Here is a 26,181-nt window from a genome sequence, read left to right as displayed (position 1 = left end):
CCGCAGAGTGGAGCGGAGAAGGAGAAGGGGTTCGCTGTCCTGTGAGGGGAGACTGAGGCACCGCCCCATGAAAGGTTAACCCTTCCACCGAGACTCATCACCACACAGAGATGACAAGACCCTGCTCAAGCAGCTGCAGCCAAAGGCCTGCTGCAAACAGCCCTCCTCAGATATGGAGCACACAGAGCAAAGTGACAAGAGACCGCCTCAGCTAACAAGGGCACCCATGCAGCTCAGGCAAAGGAAAACAAGCATCCTCTGGGGAGAAAAACTATCTGTGTGAAGGTTTTGCGGGAGAAAGAAAGGATTTACTCTCGACCAAATCCATCAGAGAACCGCACGACTCTTGAGAGCGCAGTGATGTCCCAGAGAAGAGAATTGGGAAGCACCCAGGACAACGCACATGCCAGTCCGGGGACATCATCGGGGACCTGGGCAGCCTGCTCCAGGGGGACCCTCAAGGTGCCCCACTGCGGCCACTAGGCAGACACGTCACCTTATTTCCAAACGTTATCTCGAATGAGGGGGACACAGCAATGAACATGAAAGCAGCAGCACCTGCAAGGGAATGGGAGGGCTCCTGCCTCCAGCCCAGTGTCGTGGGTAAGAAGCATTATAGAAGAGACTTCCTGGACACAGTAGCTGCCTGTAGAAAGACTCACCCTTTCAGCAGCTTGTCCTGTGATTTGCAGAAGAGATCTAAGTGTACCCCTAGATTCAGGAATGCTTTCCAAGGGGCAAGGCAGCCTCTGGGGTGCTTGTGAGAAGAGAGAGGTCTCATTCTCTGTGGTATGTGCATCTCACACACCATGCGTTACCAGGATTCTGACAAATCTGCAGTCTGTGCAAACGTGCTTCAACTAGATGTATGTATTTTTTAAGAAAGCGCCTAAACATAGGAGGGTTTTTGATTTGAACCCAGCATGACCCTTCCCTCTTGTTTTGGGTCAGCTTCGGGTAGAATATTTTTGTTTTTTGTTTTGTTTTGAGATGGAGTCTCACTCTGTCACTCAGGCGACCCCCTGAGCCACCGAGCTCAGCCAGGTAGAATTTCATTTTCAGTTTCATGTTCACTATTTCCTAAGATATTTAGTATAAATGAATGTCAACTGAAAGAACTCCGCATGTAGAATGCTTAGGACATACTAATAATGTTCTGGAAAAGACAATGGTCTTGTCTATACTTGATTAAATATCTCTCTACAGAAAAAGCCCAATACATGTCACAAGCTAATCAGGGGGTCACATCTGGGCTCATGTGACCAGTGTTATGTTTAACAAGAGTATGAAAGCAAACTTACAGTCTCAATAAAGCTTCAGGTAGAATGACTCCCACACTTAAAACATTACTTTCAAGAATTTTTACTATATTCACTAAGACAATTTTAAAATATAGAGTATTTAGATTAAATAAACAAATCTTTTAAGAAGCTATTATTTCAAATACATATTACAGATAGCTCAGCTTTTCTCAAGCATGCTGTAAAACAGTAAATGTATTAAGATCCAACTTGTGTTTTATATATATATATAATGCCAAAATTGTTTTCTAGAATGACATGTAAAAAACTAATAGTAAAATCTCTGAGAGTGGTAACTGGGAGTTAGGGTACTTTTATTTTTCACTTTATACTTTTCTATACTTATTTATTCTATATTATTTTAAAACAAAAAACAAACAGCTTCAAATATCCTATAATTTAGATTATCCCTTATTAACCAGGGCATAGAGATGAAGCCTTATTGCAAGAAACTGGTAAGATAAAATAATTATAAAGTGCTACCTGAACATTCATTAATTTACCTTCAGGAAACCTGAGAACAAGTAAAAATCCCATTTTGTCATCTCCCTTCTTGCATAAAGGACCAAAGGGAAAGCAGCTTTACATTCAGGGTTCAGGGTCCTCCCTTTCCCGTCACACCCTCTCCCTTGCGTCTGATGGAAGGACGACGTCTAAGGATGACAGTGACAGGCTTGGATAGTGTCAGACAATCCCTACCTGTCGAAAGCAGGGGCACTGGCTTCCAGGCCTCTGTGGAGTCTCAGATGATGGGAGCCAACCTAAAGCAAAGAGAAGTAACAATAGTGATTCTTCCCGCTCTGCAAACCAAGGAGGCCGTGGTTTTTCCCATTCTCCTTCTTACTGCCAGCCAGGCTGCATGCTCTGGATTCAGCTAACAGGGCTCCAAACTCAGGTCTAGGTGCCTCAAGTTTGGCTTTGCTGCTGCCCAGTCCTAACTGCAACATGACCATGTCTGCTGCAATTCTTCCACAGAAAGCAGATCCAGGGTAAGATTATGAGGCAGATGTCAGATCCTAAGCTCTCTGATAGCACAGAGGTCAGTGAAGCCAATTGTGGAGACAGAAACTGCTTCTCAGCCTCCTTTATGTCTTCAGGGACACCAATTTCCCCCTAAAATCTGAGTCATCCTAATGATCAAATTTGCATTATTGTTTATTAATAGAACTATTTAATACTCAACTTAGTTTTAAAAAGCATTTAAAATACATATTGTCACTGGAGCCAGCTTAAAGGGACTTTCACTGGCCAAATCTGGGACAATTTGATCATCAAACTATATGAGGACAGTAATGGATTTTAACCTGATGAATAAAATAGAAATTCATGAATCTATACTGATAACTAGATGGGTGAATAGATGGATGGATGGATGGATGGGTGGATGAATAGCTGGATGGGTGGATGAATAGCTGGGTGGGTGGATGAATAGCTGAGTGGATGGATGGATGGGTGGGTGGTGGATGGATGGGTGGGTGGATGAATAGCTGAGTGGATGGATGGATGGATGGATAGCTGGGTGGATGGATAGATGGGTGGATGGGTAGGTGGGTGGGTGAGTGGATGGATAGATGGATAGATGAATGGCTGAAGGAATGGGTGGATGGCTGAATGGAGAATGGGGATGGGGGGATGGGGGGATGGATGTGGGTTATGGTTGGATAAAAGGGAATAAAGGATGGTGGTAGATGGATGCAGTGGATAGGTGGGTGGATGGACAGACAGGTGAATGTGAGGATGGATGGATGGGTGGGTGAATGGGTAGATGAAAGATGGATGGATAGGTAAGTGGGTGAGTGGGTGGGTGGATGGCTGGGTGGATTGATGGCTGGATTGCCGGATGGCTGGATGGCTGGATGGGTGGATGACTGGATGGATGGGTGGATGGATAGCTGGGTGGATGGATAGATGGGTGGATGGGTAGGTGGGTGGGTGAGTGGATGGATAGATGGATGGGTGGATGACTGGATGGATGGATGGATGGATGGATGGGTGGATGACTGGATGGATGGATGGATGGATGGATGGGTGGATGGTGGGTAGACAAGTAGGTGGATAGGTGGATGGGTGGATAGATAGGTGGATGAAGGGTAGATGAGTAGATGGATGGGTGGATGGAATGAATGGATGGGTTAATGGGTGACACACGGGTGAATCAGTGTGCAGGTAGGTGGGTGTGTAGGTGGGTGAATGGGGAAAAAGATAGGGCTCTATAGTAGAATACCAAGTGATAAATTTGGAGGAAATCATTTAAAAATCATCATTTTACAACTGTCATAGTAAATAATTGTTCAGCAAAAGTTATCTGTTGATGATAAATCTTAAGGGAAAGTTTAGTAAGAGGCAGGATACCAGCATGGTCTCAAAGTGTCTCCCATAGATTGTTGACTAGCTGAAAGGGAAAACATTTTAACCATAAGTGGAGAAACTGAATAGCACCTTGACTGGGTGACCAAAATTAACATCACTAATGAGGGGCAGATGGACACTGTGTGCCTCCAGATCTGGTACCCTGAGAAGGATACAGCATCATGTAGGTAGCATTCTGGCCAGGGAGCCATACACTGAATGTGATTATAATGAAACACTAGGAAAACCTAAAGGTAGGGACCCTCAACTTAATGGAAAAGAAGGCTTGCATTCTCCAAAAACATCAATGTTTTGAAAGACAGAAAGCCGAGGAACAGATGCAGATTAAAGACTAGAGACATGACCACAAAATGCAGTATGTGATGCATGACCACAAAATGCAGTATGTGATGCTGGACTCAAGGGGGGAAAAGGTGCTTCAAAGGACATCACTGAGACAAGTGATCAATTCGGAATATTGGCTGCAGATGAGATTGAAGTACTTTGTCAATGTTGAATTTCCCAAATGTGTACCTATACTCTGGTGATGTAGGAGAGTATATTTTGCACTTAAGAGACACTGACATGGTTTGGATGTGTGTCCCTTCCAAATCTCACGTTAAAACGTGACCTCTAATGTTGGAGGTGGGGCCTGGTGGGAGGTATTTGGATCACATGGGCAGATCCCTCATGAATAGCTTGGTGACAACTCCATGGTAATGAATGAGTTCTTGCTAGTTCACAGGAGAGCTGGTTGTTTAAAGGAACCTGCAACCTCTCTCTCCTTGCTCCCTCCCTCATCATATGACACACTGGTTCCCCTTCCTCTTCCATCATGACTGTAAGCTTCCTGAGGCCCTCCCCAGAAGTAGATGCTGGCACCTTGCTTCCTGTTTAGCCTGCATTACCAAGAGCCAAATAAACCTCTTTCCTTTATAAATTACCCAGCCTCAGGTATTCCTTTACAGCAAGGTAAATGGACTAACACCGACGTGATATATGCAACCTACTCTCAAACCATTCAAAAAATAATAACATGTGTGTGGCAAAAGGTTAAAATTTAGTGAATCTGGATGAAGGACATATGGGAGCTCCCTCTTGTTCTTAAATTTTTTCTGTAGGTCTGAAATTATTTCAAGAATAAGTTGTTAAAAATGCACTCTTTAGTTTTGCTTCTGTTTGAGTGTTGTAAAAGTAGTGTCATCAGATTTATCTATGTTATGAGATGCAGCTATTATCATGCTTCATGTATCATTGTATAACTCAACACTACAGGTGATACAACTGCCCCATCTCAGACTCAAGAAAAGCATCCATCTAGAGAACTGGTTTCTCAGCAATAGATTCAGAGATTCCTCGGAGGTTTCCTTTTCTTTTATTCTTCTTCTTCTTCTTTTTTTTTTTTTTTTTTTTTTTGAGACAGGGTCTTACTCTGTTGCCCAGGCTGGAGTGCAGTGGTGCAATCACGGCTCACTGCAGCCTCAACCTCCCAGGTTCAAATGATCCTCCCACCTCAGCCTTCCAAGTTGCTGGGACTACAAGTGCACACCATGACACCTGGCTATTTTTTTTTTTTTTTTTTTTTTTGTATTTTTTGTAGAGATGGGGTTTCGCCATGTTGTCCACATTGGTCTTGAACTCCCGGGCTCAAGTGATCCACACACCTCGGCCTCTCAAAGTACTGAGATTACAGGCTTGAGGCATTGTGCCCGGCCAGGTTTTTTTTACATAAACAATTCAACAAAGTCCCAAATCCCTTTTGGTCCTAAGACACTTTGGTCACAAGTGAAGTGAGTGCAAAATGAGGCATCTTGGCTGTTGGCTAATGGAGCTCCTAAGAAAGGCTCACCCCAAACCTGTGGGGTTTTTTTTTTTTTTTTTTGCTGCCTGTGTTGCCTCTGTCCTTTATCCCCATGGCCGTCAATACCTGGCTGAGGAAATCTCAGAGAATTTGAAAACTTTCATGGCCGCACTATGGAGAGGCCTGCTCCATTCTGCACCCTGCGGGAAGTCGGTGAGTCTGTGTACCCCTCAGCCACCCTCTGAGAGGTCACCAAGGGCTAAAACCCAAGAGAGGGGCTACCTGCTCTGTGTCGTCTGTCAGTCATCACAAGAAATCTCCCCTGGCTTCAGGGATGAGCGGCAGCTGTTTATAGGATCATTCCCATGGGAGCACAGTAAGGCGAGAATACAAGCTTGGCAGGCCAGGGCTGACGAGCCTGGCTCTCCATCATGACAAGTTCTATTACTGGACATGTCTAACTGTCTCTCCCTGAGTCATAACCCAAAGCCTCTTCTTTTAATTAGGTAGAAACTGTCGCACAGATGACTGGACCTAGCAGGGTCCAATCCCCAGGCTCTATAGCTCCCCTGTTAACATATGAACTGCATTATCAGTCAGCAGTCCATTCCTCAGTTACTGTGCGCCCTCCGAGTCAAATGCCATTGGGTGTCGTGGAAAGGAAGGAAAGGGATGGGAGACGCTGAATCCCCTGCCCTGGGTGATGACACCTAACCAGGACCCCCATGGAAAGACCCAGAAGCACTTCAAAGTTTCTAACAAGTCTGCACAAGTGCAAATTTATTTGACAGAAACTGCCCTTGAGTCCAGGGAGCAGGCAGCAAAGCAGGGTGAAATGAGGCACCTGCCTTTGATGGGGTCCCCTCAACCACATCAGTGAGGACTCAGGGAATGTGGCAAGCAGATGGCATGCCCTGGAATCAGCTGCCCACAGCAGAAGGCACAGCCCGGACAGAGGCTGCAGCACATCTTTTCCGAGGCCTCAGGCTTATCTTTCATCCCGGGCTTAGACAACCATTCTGTGTGGACAGGGCTGGGCCCAACTGTCACAGGCATGGTCAATATACCCTGCAGTGGCTAGTCCAATATCACTGCTGACAACAAACCTTTCTACCTCAGAGCACTAAGAAGTCGGGAGCACCACCCCCGGGTGAATGACCAGAGCAGGGAATGGGCAGAAAGGATCTGTAAGTCTAGACCAGTGGTTCTCAAAGTGTGGTCGTTGGACCTCCTCTGGGTGCTTGTTAGAAATGCAAAGTCCTGGGTCCACCCCAGATCTGCTGAGCCAGACTCTCCAGGGGTGGGGCCAGGAATCTGTGTTTTAACAAGCTCTCCAGGAGATTCCTATGCACACACGCTGAAGTTTGAGTGGCTTTGGTTTTGAATTATTTCTGGACTTGTTATGTTCCCTTTTGGCTCAGGTTGCAAATGCCCATGAAGGGGTAGAAGGTACAGCAGGGAAGACAGCTCCAGGGGCCATGTGCACACCTGCAGAGGTGCATCCACACATATAGAGCTGCATGCACACCTGCAGAGCCCTGTCCACACCTGCAGAGCCGCATGCACACCTGCAGAGCTGCATGCACACCTGCAGAGCCATGTCGACACCTGCAGAGCCATGTCCCCACCTGCAGAGCCGCATGCACACCTGCAGAGCCATGTCGACACCTGCAGAGCCGTGTCCCCACCTGCAGAGCCGCATGCACACCTGCAGAGCCATGTCCACACCTGCAGAGCCGTGTCCCCACCTGCAGAGCCATGTCCCCACCTGCAGAGCCATGTCCACACCTGCAGAGCTGTGTCCCCACCTGCAGAGCTGTGTGCATACCAGCAGAGGCATGTCCATACCTGCAGAGCCTCAGGGACACCGTGACCAGGCTCAGCTTGCCACAGCTGCTTCCTTGGGCTCAGGGCCTCAGGCTGGGTCCCTCCATCCCCTAAACAAGTTGTATTACTGGACTTGTCTAACTGCTTCTCCCTGAGTCATGACCCTAAGCTGCTTCTTTTAAGCAGGTAGAAAGGCAACACAGCGAGGCCTTGGGCAAAAGTGGAGGGGAGCTGGGCCTCACGTTCTCTCCGGAGCTTGCCCTTCCTCCATCAATCCGTGCATCCCTTTTGTCTGGGTTCCTTGGGCCTCATATCCTTCCTCCCCTCTGTCCCACTCCGACACTGACCAGCGTCCACCTTCTCTGGCATCACCTAGTCCTGAGGTCACTGAGTATCAGAAGCCACAGGCACGAGCTGCAGCTGGGGTCAGGGTCCACCGCTGTCACTGCATTTTGTAGCTTCCCTTTTCCTCCACCCCATCCTCCTCCCTTCTGGGCAAAGGGCCAGCTACTCTTATCTGGCCCCTACAGTCATTAGTTCAATCCTATAGACCAGAGACTGAGGTTAGGGAGACAGCCATGAGGATAGTCGGGGTCTGCAGAACTCCTGGCTGTGGGAGTCACAGCAGAGTCTTGATCAGCACTCAAGAGGCCCGAGGATCACAGATAGCACCTCCATGCCTCTCCCCTGCACCCCACCACTCCTACCCGACTTAAGGCTACCCAAAAATCTCAGCTCAACGGCCTCCCATCTGGTGTCCTTCCCCTCCAAATGAACATTTCCTAGACTTCTGTCTAATCGTGTCTCCACCTCTTGCAGCCCTTCAGCAGTGTCCAGTGTGTGCTGGAGCCAGTCCTGCAGGCTTGCAAGCCGACGGCGCACCCAGGTGCTCCCAACTCTGAGCGCAGTGATGTGGAGCCGTAGGTTGAAAGTGGCCACGATGGGAGAATTTACACCACAGCAATGGACAAATACTACAAACCAAAGCTCCCTGCACCCAGTCTGACCCCAATAAAGCTGGCTGGCCAGCACAGCACCAAGTGGCTCCCGTACTTTTCTGCACACTGGAGTCACCCACGGGTCTTCAAAAAGGATGGCTGCCTGGCTCCCGGCCCCAGATAGTGTGACTTAATGTGTATGGTATCAACCTGGGTATCAGGATTTTTCAAGCTCCCCAGCGGAGTCTTCTGTGCAGCAAGGTTGGGGAGTACTGCTTGAGTAGCTGCTGGTATGGGATGCAAACTCCTCAGTGTAGCATCCACAGGCCCTTGACCCAGCCCTGCTCACCTCTCCTATCTGTCCTCCCGTTCCCTTCATGCCCAGGACTTCAAGAAGCTACCCAGTGACACTCCCTGGATCGCTGTGATCCCAGGGGTTACAACACCTGCACCCATTGTTCCCTGTGCAAGGGCTGCCTTCCTTGCCCGAGTGCTTCTTCCTCACCCCTCCCCAGTCTGGACCCTTGGGCAGCCCACCCCACACCCTCAGCCTGGGAGAGCTGCCCCCGGGGCCTCTCCCTTCCTCCAGCATGGCTCTATCCACACAACACTGCCATGTCCTGCCCCCTGCTCCCTAAGGCAGGGACTGTATCTGATCCCTGGTGCCCCCTACACCTGGCAGATGCTCAGTGAATGTTTGGGATGAATAAATGGCTTCATCTGGGGTTACTGATTTACCATGAGTCTATGAGGGATGAGAGATAAGACTGACCAGGAAGCGGTCTTCGTGTCACTACATCTCACGGTGTCCCTGTCCCTGCGAAGACAGGAGGAAACTCTCATTCATTGCTCAGGACACCAAGAGCCACGCTTCTCCGGATGCCACCAGTGGTTTTATCTCCTGGGTGTTATCATTTGTTTCTATTAGTATCAATAGCAGCTGTCATTTTGAGTACTTTTTAGGTTCTAGATACTGTGTTTTTTTTTTTTTTTTGACAGAGTCGCAGTCTGTTGACCAGGCTGGAGTGCGGTGGCACGATCTTGGCTCACTGCAAACTCCGCCTCCCAGGTTCAAGTGATTCTCCTGCCTCAGCCTCCTGAATAACTGGGATTACAGGAATCTGCCACCATGCCTGCCTAATGTTTACATTTTTAGTGGGGATGGGATTTCACCATGTTGGCCAGGCTTGTCTTAAACTCTGACCTCAAGTGATCCATCCACCTAGGCCTCCCAAGTTGCTGGGATTACAGGTGTGAGTCCCCATGCCCAGCCAAATTCCTATATTATGCTCTTTAATCCTCTCTAGAGCCCTATAAGGTAGATATTGTTAGCCCCATTTTACAGAAAAGTAAACTAAGGCTTGGCACAGGTAAGAGCCTCTCAAACACACATGGTTATGAAGCGGGGGAGTCAGAGTTTGAATTTGAGCCCAGGTCTGCATAGCTTCAAAGCTCGTGCTCTGAGTCACTGTCATAAACTGGCTGTGACCGTGGTTCTTTCTATGGTAGCTACGGGAAAGCTTGGAACAAGCGTCAGTTTCCTTCCCATGCACATGAGACCCACGGCATGCACCGTGGGTGCCAATTTGACTCTTTCCCTTCATCTGGACCTTTTCACTTATTTTTGAAACGGTTATACCACAAGCCATCTCATGTCCTTTTTGAAAAAAAGAAAGGTAAAAACACACAAACATGCCCATCCAGCGCCACGACTCCATAAACTTGGCGAATGGTTTCTAGCAGGGAAGAGGTGAAGTTAGGGCAAGAGGGGTCTGCTCTACTCAGCATCCTCCTCCATTTGGTTCAGTTGCAGGAAACTTCAAAAGACAGACTGAACTCACCTTGGCAAGGCACGTGTCTGTACAGGCATATGAGGGGGAGGAAGCTTCTACAATGACCAGGAGAGCAACATTGTCAACCACAGACACAGATCATAAATAGATTCTCGAACTAGCTAGACCAGGGAGCAATTCGCTTTAAGGGTAAAATTTCAATGTGGCTATTTATAAACTGCACAACCCATTTACACAGTAACAATGAAATTTATTAAAGGTATACAGCTGCCAGAAATGGAGTCAGGAAGTACTGAAGGTATTATTCCTGGGAAAACCCACAGACAAATCCTCATCCATGACTCTCTGCCCAACCCCAGCCCATCCTGCCGGGCTCCTGGCTTTCCAATGGCAGCTGTCAAGGAGGGACAGCATTGCAGCTTAATACTCAAGCTACTCGCCCCAAAATCTTTGCACTTTTCATCTAACCTAAGTGCAGAAGGAAGAGAAAAAGTTCAAAGTGGAGAAAAATAACTAGAAGCAGCCTTAGGCTTGATAGTGACAGTTTAAGCCGGTGATGGCAGACCACCACTTCCCGCTGCCCTCCCGGCCTCCTCTGAAAATGACTTCATCTCTCTTTGGTGTTCAGAGGCTAAACACAGGTATTAGGCCCAAAGGTTAGCAAATCCTTAATAAGATTAAGGAACACTAAAGCCTTCTGAAGCTTGTTTTGAAGAAACCATGGAGGCTGGGCATGATGGCTCATGCCTGTAATCCTAGCACTTTGGGAGGCCAAAGCGGGCAGATCACTTGAGGTCAGAAGTTCAAAACCAGCCTGGCCAATGTGATGAAACCCTGTCTCTACTAAAAATACAAAAAAAATTAGCCAGGTGTGGTGGCAGGTGCCTGTAACCCCGGCTACTTGTGAGGCTGAGGCAGGAGAATCGCTTGAACCCAGGAGGTGGAGGTTGCAGTGAGCCGAGGTCATGCCATTGCACTCCAGCCTGGGTGACAGAGCAAGACTTCGTCTCAAAAACAAAACAAAACAAAACAAAAAACAAAAAGAAGAAACCATGGAGGCTTTGGTGCAGCACAAGTGTTAGGAATTTAAGAGGGTGAAACAGCTGCCAAAAAGCTGAGACCTCGGGGTCCACTGCTCCTGGCCCCTGACAGACCAAGGCACAGTCATCCCATGGTGGGTCAGGCTACATCTGATGCAGCACAAAGGTCAAGGTGAGACCAAAACGAAATCCCAGAGGGGAATGACAAAAAGGAGTGTCGTTTTTTAGACGAGGGAGATGAGAACATTGAGAGTCTTAGAAACAGGAGGGAAGGTGGCCAAAGGAGTTGGGAGGCCTTAGAGGAGACAAGAAGAAGAAGAGGGAACCAGAAGACTCCCTCCAAGGACTGAGGGTGAGTCACACAGAGAAGAATCAGACTTACTCCTGCGCACCCCGAAACACTCTAGAGTGAGACTCAGCGGTGCAATACGGGAGGAATTCACCAAGAGTCGAACCATCCCCAGTTGTGGCCTGGAGGACAACCCTTTGGAGGTCCTAGAAGAAGGATCCCTGAACTGGCCAGGTGCGGTGGCTCACGCCTGTAATCCCAGCACTTTAGGAGGCTGAGGCAGGTGGATCACCTGAGGTCAGGAGTACGAGACCAGCCTGGCTAACACAGTGAAACCCCATCTCTACTAAAAAATACAACAAAATTAGCTGGGTGTGGTAGTGGGCACCTGTAGTCCCAGCTACTTGGGAGGCCGAGGCAGGAGAGTGGCTTGAACTCGGGGGGCGGATGTTGCAGTGAGCTGAGATTGCACCACTGCACTCCCGCCTGGGCGACAGAATGAGACTCCATCTCAAAACTTTAAAAAAAAAAAAAAAAGGAGGACTCCTGAACTGAGAGTCAGAGGGTGGGAAGAATGAATTCTAAAGGGTCCTTCCCAAATTCTAAGAATCCATCATGACCATTCCCCTAATTTTTGGATTTCTTACAAACTTTACATGAAACACAACATGGTCTCCCTGTCTCCTTTTTGTGCCACACTCATTCGAGCAATTCTTTCATTCTCCTGAATAGAGCTCGAGAAGTTTCCAAAGGAAAACTCCATATTTAAAGAAAATCAGGTTTCGAAAACTCTTTTGGAATGTCTGGAATGGGAAATCTATAGATAAAGACAGTAGATGAACAGTCGAGTTGGCCTGAGCGGAGACTTGGAGGGGATGGGAGAGACCACTAATGGGGACAAAGTTTTTTAGCAGTGATCAAAGTGTTCTAAGATTAGATAATAGCGGTGGTTACAAACACTGTAAATGCAGTAAAAGCACCAAGTTGCCGGCTTTAAATGGGTGTGTGAGTGATACTGCAATAAAGCTGTTTTTCCAAAAACCTCCTTTGGGCAGCCCTCTGGAGGAATTTCTGTGTCACAGCTGTCCTCAGGAGCGTTTCTCTGGAGGCCGTCAGTTATCTCGTGCAGTGTGGCAAGCTCTTTCTAGCAGAAAGACTGACTGTTAATCAAGCCTTTTCTCCCTACCAGAGCATGGAGCCTAAACGAGACCTCCATTCATCCATCTCACTGCCCAGGCTGACCCAGTACTTCACCAATGCTGTCACTGCAGCGTGCTGACAGCCATGGGGACAAGTGACTCACCTGCTCCTGGCACAGGGTCAAGTCAAGGACCAGGCTAAGAAGCTGAACCCAAGACTGGGGACCCTGAGTCCAGCGCTGTCAAACACCCCCTAGAACCTGGCAAATGGCACTCTGCGCCCTGCTAGCCACTGGCTGGCAACCCAAATGCAGTCACATGAGAGCTGTCGGTAAGAAGAGCCGAGAGGCGACAAAGGCCCTGGCCGAGAGGCTTTCTGAAGGCACCCACGTCCTCTCGGAACAGGGAGAAAGCCTGGGGATTAGTGGGGAGGCCCCTCCAGTCCACTCAGCCCATAACCCACCTTGTTAGAGACCCTGGTAAAGGAGGCAGCGTGTCATTCCATTGCTGGCAAACGTTTTCTTGGAATGTGTCCCCACCCTGTGCTCTTCCCAGGAGAAAGAATGCCAAGTCTCTCTGGCACTGACCAGAGCCCTGCTTCGGACAGCAAGGGGTATTTTTAGAAATCACGGGAAAGCTGTGGAAGTCTCACGTGGCCCCACAACAGGCAGCACCGGGTGCCAGACCTATGCAGCCACAGAGCCTTCCTGAAGCCCTCTACGAGAGTCACGGGTCTCAGAAACATGCTCAGTACGCGGAACTCAGGGTCTAACCTCAGGCAGTGCTATCCAAGCTCACTTCGCAGCACCCACTCAGCAGGCACCGCAGCACCGTTCCCGAGTCAGCGGCTTCACACAGCATCCTTGCCAACCAGAAACAACAAAGCGGTGTCTGTGTTTTCTACACACACGCACACATGCACGCACACACACACACGTGCACACTTTGACAGCTCAGCTCAACACAACAGGGCTGAGGAAAAAGACTGGAAACTATGCCATGAAACGAACATGTTAAAAGAAATCTTCCCCAGCTGCTGAAGGGAAGGGCAGGGCAGACATCACAAGGGGACATTGAAGTTTTTCCATGACCTACCTGAAGCCCTGGCTGCTCCCAGAACAGTGGAACGGAGCCTCTGATCTGGACAAAAGATGACACTCCATCGTCCATGTAAATCGTCTGCGGCACAAGGAAACAGAAAGGGAAAGGTATTCTTCAATGAAACCGAATGTCCTGGGCTGGGTAACGGGATCCGGCCGCCTGTGACCCGACACCAGCCAGAACGAAGGGCGGACGGTGGACTCCGGTGTCCTCTGCTCCCCCATCCGGTGATGCGCCCCGATCTCTGGCCAGGTGCTGGGTGGGCATGCTGGCTGTCGACCAGCCTCTGAGGAGGGGGTCTGCTGGGGGTTGGGGCCTTCCAGGGTCTCCGGGAATTCACACTTCTAGGGCACAACCTTATCACCACCCTGAAAATCCCAGGAACAGCCTTCCGCCACCCCCTGTATGAATAGAAGTCAGTGTGCTCTGGAATGTAACCTTCCTTAGAGCCCTCTGTTTTTACCTTGGCAAATAGCTAAGCAGCAGAGAGCTATGAAAAAAGGACTGAATGAAATAAAATGCACTAGTGATAGCCAAAAGACCTCACTGACTGTGCTAGCCAGTCTTGTACTTGACAATACAAGACTCAACCTGACCTTGTACTTGGTCCTGGCCCTGCCCCACCGTGTTCTTAAACACACCACTCAGTTAACACACACAACACGGTTTCCACAAGCTTCCAGTGTGACAGCACCTGCAGAGAAACAAATGATCCTTACACTTTAAGACATCTATCTCCTCCCCACCCACACGTACAGCTATTTCAGAGTGTGCCTGCAGGCCTCCAATGACGCTGGAGTGCAAGGGAGTTTTAAAAGGACAAGAAGTACGATCCTGAGCGCCAGCAGGGGCAGGCGGCGACACTTATCAGATGCGGGGCCTTTATCTGCGCAACTCTAGCCTGGCCTGGCAGGGCGGCCCGGGCGCTGCTGTGGTCCTTTCCGTTCCTCACCGGCCTCCTCCCTCACAGGGCAGCTTCCCATCCCGGCGAGATCACGCTCAGATCACACAGGAATGAGTCATTCTGCAGTGGAGGACCTGAAAATTAGAGCCACTGTTTCCCTGGACCACAGGAATTACGGGAGCCTGGCATCTCCATTGTCAAACCGGAATTCTATCCTTTAATCTCCAAAGGAAAAAAGCATGTGTTAAGAACATGCTGCCCGTTTCCAGGTATTGAGTACCAGCAAAGCTGTTCCACTCCATTCTTCTACGAACAAAACAGAATAAAACAGCAGGTTGCTTGAACGGCTACAGACATAGTTGGCTGCCATGAAATTAGGTACATAAAACTGACTGCCATGTGTGCCCTGCATAGGCCCAGGTTCCTGGAAAAGAAGCCAACATTTGTATATAAAGACAATGTTTAGTAATATCCAGGCGGGGCGCAGTGGCCCACGCCTACAGTCCCACCACTTTGGGAGGCCAAGGTGGGAGGCAGGCTTGAACCCAAAAGTTCGAGACCAGCTTGGGTAATAAAGTGAGACCCCCATCTCTACCAAAACAATTTTTAATAAGTTAGCCGGGTATGGTGGCATATACCTGTAGTCCCAGCTACTCGGGAGGCTGAGGCAAGAAGATCATCTGAGCTCAGGAGGACGAGGCTGCAGTGAGCTATGATTGCACCACGACACTCCAGCTGGGGCAACAGAGCGAGATAAAAAAAAAACACCAAACAACAACAAAAAACCAATGCCCACGATCTATTTATGCTGAGGAATGTCTCCCTTCGCTCTGACTACCATGCACTAACAACGCCACTTCCAGCATCAGATGAGGCTCCTCCCAAGCTGAGAATTGCCCAGAACCAGCTTCTGAAAACACCGAGGGCCATCGGTGCTCTGTATGCCCCTCCCTGCCCACACTGGAGCAAGAAGAAAGGAGCTCCAAAGTTCTCCACCCCGTCCTCCACAGGGAAGCAGGCGACATCTGCACCCCTTCCTATCATCAAGACTGCTTTCTTTGTTCCCAAGGTGATGGGCATAACTTGACCGTCAAATGCAAGTGATACGTTTCTGGGCGAACAACTTTTAACACCAATGGAAGAAGTGATGTCTCACCTCACAGATGTCATTTTGACAGAGGGCTCTTGGGGTGGGGAGGCAGGACAGAGGGTGGAAGCAGGAGAGAAAGTGGGCTCTGGTATTAGCACAAGCTGGGTCCGGCTGCCACTTTGCAAACCCCCATTTGCCCAGCAGGGTGGCCCTGGGCACATTACTTAGCCATCTTCAGCCTCAGTTTCCCTCTCTCTACATGAAGTTCATGTCACCTTGTACACAGAGAAGGGATGAGCTGTGAGGGGTAAACGAGGGGGCATAGTCCCAGCGCAGAGTAGCCACTCAAAAAACGAAGCTGTTTTCTCTTCCCCAGAGGCCCTGATGCTATGAGTATGCACAAGGGCACCTGCTGGCGTCGGAGAGAGCTTGGGTCCTGGGAAGAAGGAGGGATTCGAGAAGGAACAGACAAGAGGTGGGAGGGAGACCAGGAAGAACAGTGGGGCCACGGGAGGAAAAGACGGAGGCTCGTGCCAGTGCTGTGATGAGGCCAGGCCAGTGCCTAGACCCCAGACTGAGCAGCCAGAGGGTGACCCTGAGTGACACTTCCAGAGCAGTGGGAACAGAAACCTAATGGCCATAAAAAGAGAGGGATGAGGCAGGAAAACTCACAGGGGTGCATATACCTTCTATCTGAAAGGCTTTCTGCTGACCTTCTACTTCCAGATACAGTGTCTGCAAACCAATTATCTCCAAGTCTGCATTCCTGGGAGGACACGCAGTTATCCTAACCTCCCTGAATGAGTCAGTGGCCTTATCTTGAATAGACAAATATTTATCTTACATCCTTTTTTTTTTTTTTAATAGACTGAGGGGAATTTTTGGTCTTGTTTTTCTGCGTGGTGAGTCAGCACTGCAGAGCAAACCCACCAGCTATGACTCAGCAGAACCAAAAAGACTCAAGGCTTTCTCCCAAGGAGGCTGAGATGCCATCTACACATGCACACAACATCTGTGCGTGCACACACACAACAATGCACAACCCACACACGTGTGTATACAACACAAATGCACACACTGCACACATACACATGAAAAACAAACACAAGGCACATGACACCACACACGTATACACAAATGCACAATGCACATGACACATACACACAACAGGTACAACACATAAATGCACATACACGCACACACTGTACACATACAACCCATGCATACACACACAGCCTGCCTCGGAGAAAGATTAATTATTCCTCCTAGGAAACATGTTAAACCAAAGCAAAAGCAGAGGGTGCCACAGGGCCCCCCTTTTCTGGCTCCCTGAGAATTAATTCCTAAGAAGCCGGTCCGCCTGCCAAGAGTCCCCACCACAGGGAGCCAGTCTGCTCCTGGTCCGGTCCCATCATTTGTTTGCCAGACGATGACCGCACAGCCGCCTGTGCGCACGCTCCACTTCCAAATGGCCAGCAGGCCTGGCTGGTGGATCCTGTTTCCTCTGCAGGGGCCCCAGGCCAGTGTGACCTGCGGGCGGCACCACAAGGGGCTCACCTGCCTCCCCAGCACAGTCCTCCTTCCTACTGGAGGCTCAGCACTAATTTCCTCAAAGTTGCTCTCTGCACCCCGAGGCGAGGCCACCGCGATGCAGAGCCTGCCACTTCCTCAGATGTCAGGTGGAGGGGAAGGCCACGCTGTGCTACCAGAACGAGTCTACCCGACTGTCTACAGGAGCACGTTAAAGGTCTCCAGGAGCGCTAGACAGTCTGCTCCTGTACCATAAGCAAAGCTTATGGAGGGCTCATGACATCGTCCCAACCCAGGCCCTCAGCTGTGACTTTGCAAACTCAAGGGGGTAGGAAGTGCCAGGCCCCCCTGAGGGACCTCTCCAGAATCCCAGCAGATCACTGGCACCTGAAACAGGTGAATCTCAACAGGGTCCCAGGCAGGTTCCCCTGCAGACCACGCAGCCCGATCCTCACGGGGCTGCTTCCCTGAGCTCCGCAAGGACCTGCAGGCCGAGCCTTGCTCCACTCTCCCGACTCATCCTAGAAGAACCATCCTCAGCAGGTGGCCGCGGAGCCAGGGAGGGCAGCGGGGCTGCCGCTTCGCAGGAGCATACTAACTGTGCATTCCACGTAAACATGTGTTTTGTGTTTTAAAAATGAACTTAGACCAACCTAAGCATCGGTACTGCTATAAAGTGACATAAACAAAAATATTCAGTGACTCCAGAGACAGAAAGGGAGGGGTTCCCTTGGCATATACAAGTGAGGTAACAGGAGTTTCTTGCTTTTGGGGAACAGTCACTTCCCTGCAGCCATCTCTGCTCCTCCTGCCTCCGTAATGTTTTAGAAAAAGGGCTGTCACACCTGTGTTTTTTGGCTTGGAGGAATGCTGACCCCCCACCAGGCCTGTGCCCTGGTCCCATGTGTGCAGGAAGCATGAAGCCTCTCTGCTCCTCCAGTTCACCTGTGTTTCTTTCTGTTCCATGCCCCTCCTTCCTGGGCTGCGCACAGCACATGCTTCTCCCTGCCCTGGCTCTGCTGTGCTTCCCCTCGCCCTCCAGGTGGGGTCACCAGCTGAACACCGCCTATTGGAAGTACCACCTGGAAGGGCGGCAGCACCTGCCAGGGCCAGCTTCACCTGCCTCACTCCTGCTGCGCCCCCATCACACCACCACTGACCCCCATGCCCACCCGCCTGCGAGCAGAGCCTGGGACCTGGCAGGTTCAGTCAGGCTTTGCTGAAGGCCCACGTGGACAGCCCTGGACTCAGCGCTGGGAAGTGACAGCTCTGCTTCCTGGGTAGCCAGGCTGTCCGGAGTCTCCGATGGATGGGCCAGCCCGGGTGGGTGCCTCCAGGCTCATCAGCACAGCCTGAAACATAGGCACCCAACCAAGAGCTACTGTGGGTGTAGGGCCACCTTCCCGGGGCCCCGCTATGCATCTGTTAACGAAGTCACCATGGGTTAAGTTATGCTCTCTAGGTGGGCGGGGGCAGCGTCCGCAGCTGCTGCATCTGTGGGTGAGCGGCAGGTGGTGGTGCCCAGCTGTCTGTCAATCACTGCTGCTCCTGGGAGTAAGGTTGGGTGGGGACTTCATGGAGAGCAGCCCTGTCTAGCCCAGAGCCCAGAGGACGAAAAAGGACAAAACACACACACTAGGAAGCCCAACAAAGGCTTATGGGAGCCAAGAAATCCCTCCCCAGCCCCGACAAGGAAGGGAGGTGGAGGCAACGTCAACAGCATCGGGCTGTACCCCAGGAGCTGGGAGGGCAGGCTGTTCATATCTCTATGGCCTTGCCAGGCTGCCCGAGGTGGGAGATTCAGGAGATGTGGGGGCAAGGTCCCTGCCTCTGAGCTCTAACAAGCAAGCTGGCAACACAGGAGACAAGCGCCAGTCAGTAGGCACGCGACACAAAGTGGCCAGAGCCAAGGCCCAGCCTGGTCTGTGGCAGGGCTTGCTGGTCTGTAAAAGTGAGAAAGCAAAGATTGCAGCGAGAGCTCTCACAGGGCCACAGGCGCTGCCTGTAAAGCACAGTCCTCTAACAGGAGCCGGCATCCACGTCCCAGGGTGAGCTGTGCCCCTTCCAAAAACCATATGGTGAAGTCCCAACTCCCAGTACTTTAGAACTTGTTTGGAAGTAGGGTCTTTGCAGAAGTAACGAGTTAAGATGAGGACAACTGGGCTGGGCGCGGTGGCTCACGCCTGTAATCCCAACACTTTGGGAGGCCGAGGCGGGCAGATCACGAGGTCAGGAGATCGAGACCATCCTGGCTAACATGGTGAAACCCCGTCTGTACTAAAAATACAAAAAATTAGCCGGGCGTGGTGGCGGGCACCTGTAGTCCCAGCTACTCGGGAGGCTGAGGCAGAAGAATGGCATGAACCCGGGAGGCGGAGCTTGCAATGAGCTGAGATTGCGCCACTGCACTCCAGCCTGGGCGACAGAGCAAGACTCCGTCTCAAAAAAAAAAAAAAAAAAAGATGAGGACAACTGGAGTAGGGTGGGTCCCTGCTCCAGTACGACTGGAGTCCTGGAGAGCCACAGGCAGAGGAGGCCACATGAAAACGGAGGCAGAGATGGAGAGATGCTTGCGAGGGGCCGCCAAGAGCCGGGGTGGTCAGGGGGGCTCGGAAGGGTCCTGGGGTACTTTGAAGAGACAGCAGTCCTGCCGACACCTGGATTGCAGACTTCCAGTCTCCAGGACTGGGAGAGAATAAGTGTGTTGTTTTCAGCCACCCAGTTTGGGGTACTTTATTACGGGCAGTCCTAGGAAACTCATGCGGTTTGCTTTCATTTTCTGTGTTAGAATGTCCAGTGTTTTAGGAAGGACAGTGACGCTAAAGGACAGTGGTTCCCAGGGACTTACTCGATGAGATGCAATAGATGAGACCCCAAGTCTTAAAATTCTGGTCGAAATCCAAAACCAGTATTTTAAATAAAAGTTCAAAATAAAAGGCAAGTGGTAACGAAGTTGGGCAGGGAAGGGACTCTCCTCATGCACACATCAGCCAGAAAAGAGAAGACCACCCGGCTGGGGCCACAGCTTCTCTCTCTCTCCTCTTTTTAAAATTTTTCAAAATTTAACTTTTATTTTAAGTTCAGGGGTACATGTGCAGGTTTGTTATATAGGTAAATGCATGTCATGTGGATTTGTTGTACAGGTTATTTTGTCACCCAGGTATTAAGCCTAGTAGCACCCATTAGTTATTTTTCCTGATCCTCTCCCTCCTCCTACCCTCCATCCTCCACCCTCTGACAGGCCCCCGTGTATGTTGTTCCCCTCTTTGTATCCATGGTGTTCTCATCATTTAGCTCCCACTTGTAAGTAAGAACATGCAGTGTTTGGTTTTCTGCTCCTGCCTTAGTTTGCTTAGGGTAATGGCCTCCAGCTGCATCCATATTGCTGGAAAGGACATGATCTCATCCCTTTTCCTGACTGCATAGTATTCCATGCTGTATACAAACCATATTTTCTTTATCCGGTCTACCACTGATGGACATTCAGGTTGATTCCATGTCTTTGCTATTGTGAATAGGTCTCTGAGGAATCACAACATTGTTTTCCACAACGGTGGAACTAATTTACACTCCCATCAACAGTGTATGAGCGTTCCTTTTTCTCTGCAATCTTGCCAGCATCTGTTATTTTTTTTTTTTGACTTTTTAACAATAGCCATTATTGTGTGAGGAGGTATCTCATTTCACACAAGCCAAATAATATTCATGCAAGTCAAATAATAGCCATTTGACTTGTGTGAGGGGGTCTCTCATTGTGGTTTTGATTCTCATTTCTCTAACAATCAGTGATGTTAAGCTTTTTTCCACGATTGCTGGCCGCATGTATGCCTTCTTTTGAAAAGTGTCTGTTTATGTCCTTTGCCCAGTTTTTAATGTTTTTTTTGCTCTTGGAAATTTGTTTAAGTTCCTTATAGATGCTGGGTGTTAGACCTTTGTCAGATGCATAGTTTGCAAAAATTTTCTCCCATTCTGTAGGTTGTCTGTTCACTCTGTTGATAGTTTCTTCAGCTGTGCAGAAGCTCTTTAGTTTGATTAGATCCTCAATCCTCAAACTAATAAGAGCCATTTATGACAAACCCACAGCCAACATCATACTGAATGCGCAAAAGCTGAAAACCAGCACAGGACAAGGATGCCCTCTCTCACCACTCCTATTTAACATATTAATAGTATTAGAAGTTTTGACCAGGGCAATCAGGCAAGAGAAAGAAATAAAGGCATCCCAATAGGAAGAGAGGAATCAAACTATCCCTGTTTGCAGACAACATGATTCTATATCTAGAAAACACCATAGTCTCAGCCCAAAAGCTCCTTAACCTGATAAACAGCTTCAACAAAGTCTCAGGATACAAAATCAATACACCAACAACAGTCAAGCAGAGAGCCAAATCAGGAACACAATCCCATTCACAACTGCTGTGAGAAGAATAAAATACCTAGCAATACAATTTATGAGGGAGATGAAAGATCTCTACAATGAGAATTACAAAGCACTGCTCAAAGAAATTGGAGATGACACAAATGGAAAAACATTCCATCCTCATGGATAAGAAGAATCAATATCATTAAAATGGACATAATGCCCAAAGCAATTTATGGATTCAAAGCTATTCCTATTAAACTACCATTGACATTCTTCATAGAACTAGAAAAAACTATTTAAAAATTCATATGGAACCAAAAAAGAGCCCAAATAGCCAAGGCAATCCTAAGCAAAAAGAACAAAGCTGGAGGCATCACACTACCTGACTTCAAACTATACTACAGGGCTATAATAACCAAAGCAGCATGGTACTGGTACAAAAACATATAGACCAATGAGACAGAATAGACAACCCAGAAATAAGGCCGTACACCTACAACCATCTGATCTTTGACCAACCTGACAAAAACAAGCAATGGGAAAAGGATTCCCTATTCAATAAACGGTGCTGGGATAACTGGCTAGCCATATGCGGAAGACTGAAACTGGACCCCTTCCTTACACCACATACAAAAATCAACTCAAGATGGGTTAAAGACTTGAATGTAAAACCCAAAACTATAAAAACCCTGGAAGACAACCTAGGCAATACCATTCTAGACATAGGAACAGTCAAAGACTTCAAGATGAAGATGCCAAAAGCAGTCTCATTTTTAACCAGATATTTACGTAACAGCCTCGTTGATATCCACAGTGCAGACATTCTGAGCAGAATTACAGGCAAGTAATTGCAGCTGCTGCCCATCTTAGGGCCCCCTGCTCTGATGCTCCTCTGAGTGGGGACTCCGAGAGGAGCCTCCTCATCTCCGTATCTACCCTCTGAACACTGGAGCAGGCACAAAGTCCCACATAGTAAAGGCAGGTGCTCAAACCTATGCTGGATTAAAGTGGCCAAAGTTCGCATAAGGCGTTCCTCTCACAGCAGCGGCAGTAAGGAGGGACGCAGAGCCACACCTTCACTCAGTAAACACAGGGCACCCAGCTTGCCCTGGCAGGAGTACCATACATGTGCCTTCCGGGTTTTCCTTTCGTACGGCTTGCACCACTGTATTCCACATGGTAGCCTTATCTTACAGATTGCAAGTTAGAGCAAAAATTTAAAAGTTGTAAGACAGCATCTCTGGAAATGAGAACAGAATTTAGAAAAAACTCCAGGAGAAATTAAGCAGATGGCTATATTCTAGGGGAGCGGATGGGAGAGGCTGCTTAACACGCAGATTTCACAACTCTAGGGTGCTAATACTGGCTTCCAGGAGAAGCTTCAGTTGGTTTAGAATAAAAAATAATGGTTTCTTCTTTCTTCCCCCAGTGTATGGATCTACTTATTTTTGTCCTAAAAGAATTTTCAAACCCTATTCGTTCATCTGTCAGCTGCCCTTGGAATAACTGCCCACCTTTCACGACCATGGCAAAAATTCCTGATTCCTTTTAGTTAAAAATACCTCGGCTAAGCAGCATTTTCCCTGCATGAGATGTGAATCAGAAAGGATACACCATGCAAACCAGAGGTCACATTTTCATGCGGAGCCCAATTACACGTGCTGTTCTCAACTTATAGGAGAGAGCCTGATCAGAGACCAGCGCAAATATGCCAGGGCCTCTTCTGCCCCAAGTGGAAAGCGCGTGTGCAAGACTTGCAGCCACTCTGAACCATTTCGTGCCACAGATGGGCCTGGGCACTCACCTGCTCTGTCTCCACGAAGTTGGACACGTGGCCATCGTCGTTCACGCCACGGGTGTGGAAGCGAGCGCCTGAGCGCTCACAGCTAACGCGAGAGATGAGGCAGGCCTTGGCCTGCTTGTGGGAGGCATACACGGTGCGGATGGTGACCACCCCGCAGATGATCTTCAGCAGCCAGTCACAGCAGCTCACCTGGTGCTGCCTCAAGGGCACGTGCAACAGCTGGTTCCTGCAAAACACAGCCCCACACCAATTCCAGTCACTTGACATCCTCCAGTACATGCTGCCTGGACAGCGAGTGTGGCTGAGGAACTGGGGGGCGCATGGTGCAGCATTTCGGGTCAGCAAATGCATGCTACTCCCCAGTGGACTCTGCACTGGGGCTGTGCAGATCTGGGAAGTTCATGTGCTTCAAAGAGATCCCAAATAGCAGGACCACTGTGTCATGTAGAGGAGGATGGCCAGGGAGTCCTTTCCCAAAGCCACTACCAGGTCGTCACTGTCGCGAAATGGAAGCAAAGCTAGAGAGTGAGCGAGCGTGCACTTTTCGGGGAATCGCAAAGGGGCCTCTGGTTAGCCCTGTGGGCCCCACAGTTTTCATCGCAGGCCCTAGGGGTAAAAAATTAATCTTTTATTATTAATCATGATAAATAAGTGATTAAAAATCATATTAAATATGGGAACCGTTATTTAAATTATCCACATATACACACACATGCACCATGAGATGATTATGACAACAGCACTACAGAGCAATCCAAAATAAATTTAAAAAACATCCGAGGAAAATAAGATGCAGTGAAAGTTCAAGTATTCCCTCTCCATGCCTAGTGCATTGCTCTAGGCTCTGGAGTCCATGATGATAATGACAGGGTGACAGCCAACATTTATCCTGTGCACTAAGCCCCATTCCAAGTACTTTGGGGTGGATTAACTCATTTCACCCTTGAAGTGACCCTTTGTGAAAGGTATCATCAGTGACCCCCTTTTACAGATAAAGCAGCTGAGGCACAGAGAAGTGAAGTGCTTGTTTAAGGCCACAAAGCCAGCCAGTGGCGTCACGGAGCTTGGAGCCCGTGCTCTTCACCCTGAGCCTTTCTTGATGAGGCCCTACATTTCCATTTGCACCTGCGAACGACCACATAGTTCTCTCATCCCTGAGACTGGCTTGGCCCCCTTGCTTTAGCACCCAGGGGACCTGAGTGGTACCATCCTGAGGGCCCATACTCACTCCCAGGGAGGAGGACCCATCATCAGGAGATGCCCTCTTACAGGGCACTGAGTGAATCTAGATCACGGTGCCCTACTTGTTTAAAAAAGGCAGCACAATTCCTGCCCTTGAGCCTTCCTCAAACACAGCAGCAGCATTTTCTCATTGCTGGAAATCTGTGCTGTGAGCTCTGATGGGTCCCAGGGGGCTTCTCCAAGCTTCCTGCTCTCAGGGCAGCCTTCCCAACTGTGACCAAAGCCACATGCACCCCCACAGGGAGCACAGCCCGCGTCTGACCCCATCTGAGGTCGCACAGCCACAGCGCTCCTCTGCTTGAAAAATGATTATGAAGCATTGCTGTACAAAACCATATGTCCCTCTTCCAAATCACTCTCTCAAATTCAGATGATAAGCCAGCTTCTGAAACACATATACTAAATCTGCATGTGGCATCAAGGCAAAGCCTCCAGAATATTTCAGAGTCTGCCAGCTACACAGCTTTGGCCACTATCACCAGGGCTCAGGAGAAGAAACCTTTTGCCAAGTGGACAACCCATAAATCAGCCCTGTTTCTAGTGACACTGCCTGGCCCTCTGGCAGGAGGATGGCTCATATCCAGGACCCCCAAAGAGTTTCCTCCCAGGACCTGATTGTACCGGGAGGCAATTGTCAGTGTGATCAATTACCAGCCCAGAAAGATGACTTCACCCTGCTGCTCACTCTGCTTTATGTGCCAGCCACGCTCAGCGTTGACCCCATCTGACTCCTGCTGTGTGTCTCCAGACCTCAGACGCTGCGCCACAACAGTGGGGGTTTAGGCGATCAAGCCCAGGACCACGCTGCCCGTGGTGACTCAGCTGTGGTCAGTTCTGGGGGCTCCACCCTGAGCCTAAAGATCACACCCTGGCGTGTTACAGCTGAGGAGCCTGGCGACCTCCAGAGTTACTTCCTCCTCTCCCTTCAGAAAGGGACACCATGGGGCTCCTCCTTCCCAAGCTCCTCTCAGCCTCCACCCCGTGAATCCCCTTTGCCTCGCTTTGTTAGTGCCCCTCACACCTCCAGCCACAGAGCTGGCATAGGGAAGAGAATTTGCAAAGGTGCTGGTGCAATTCAGGTACCCCGAGGATCCCCTAGGGGTTCCAAGGACCCTCACTGCCGCTGAGAGCTCTCACCTCTGCTCACCTGACAGTTCTGGTTTAAAATAGTTTCACGGAGTCCACACAAAGATACCTCAGAATACACAGCCCCTCTGTGCCTAAGCTTGGCTGCCTTTAGGGGAACATGTAACAGCTCGCGGGGCACACGCTGGGCCCTGCACAATGGAACTAGCGATTCACAGAAATGCCATCCCCAGAGGCTGCTACTCAACCTGCAGTCTGCAGACAAGCAGCACTGGCAGCTTATTAGAAATGCAGAATCCTGGGCCCAGCCCAGACCTGCCATCCCAGAATCTGCATTTTTAACGAGATCAGCAGGAGATTCACGATTTTATTATTTATTTTATTTAATTTATTTATTTTGAGATGGAGTCTCACCCTGTAGCCCAGGCTGGAGTGCAATGGTGCGATCTTGGCTCACTGCAATCTCAGCCTCCTGGGTTCAAGCAATTCTCCTGCCTCAGCCTCTCGTGTAGCTGGGATTACAGGTGCGTGCCACCATGCCTGGCTAATTTTTTTGTATCTTTAGTAGAGACGGGGTTTCACCA

General features: G+C 49.4%; 1 protein-coding gene across 4 annotated transcripts in view; it reads right to left on the bottom strand.

Annotated features, from left to right (window-relative positions):
* The window catches only part of SYNJ2 (synaptojanin 2), a 114,219-nt gene that overhangs the window by 39,532 nt on the left and 48,506 nt on the right, over positions 1-26,181 (bottom strand). For all 4 annotated transcript variants that reach the window (XM_032161279.2, XM_032161295.2, XM_032161305.2 and 1 more), the window contains 3 exons: positions 23,270-23,495; positions 13,573-13,656; positions 2,001-2,062 (listed from right to left, as the gene is read on the bottom strand). In XM_032161279.2, the coding sequence (XP_032017170.1) occupies positions 2,001-2,062; positions 13,573-13,656; positions 23,270-23,495 (372 nt within the window). The remainder of the gene's footprint in view (positions 1-2,000; positions 2,063-13,572; positions 13,657-23,269; positions 23,496-26,181) is intronic.

The sequence above is a fragment of the Hylobates moloch genome, unplaced genomic scaffold (genome assembly GCF_009828535.3).
Source record: "Hylobates moloch isolate HMO894 unplaced genomic scaffold, HMol_V3 SCAFFOLD_2, whole genome shotgun sequence".
Taxonomy (NCBI): Eukaryota; Metazoa; Chordata; class Mammalia; order Primates; family Hylobatidae; genus Hylobates; species Hylobates moloch.
The sequence above is the reverse complement of the archived record's forward strand: the minus strand, read 5'-3'. Positions and strand labels throughout refer to the sequence as shown.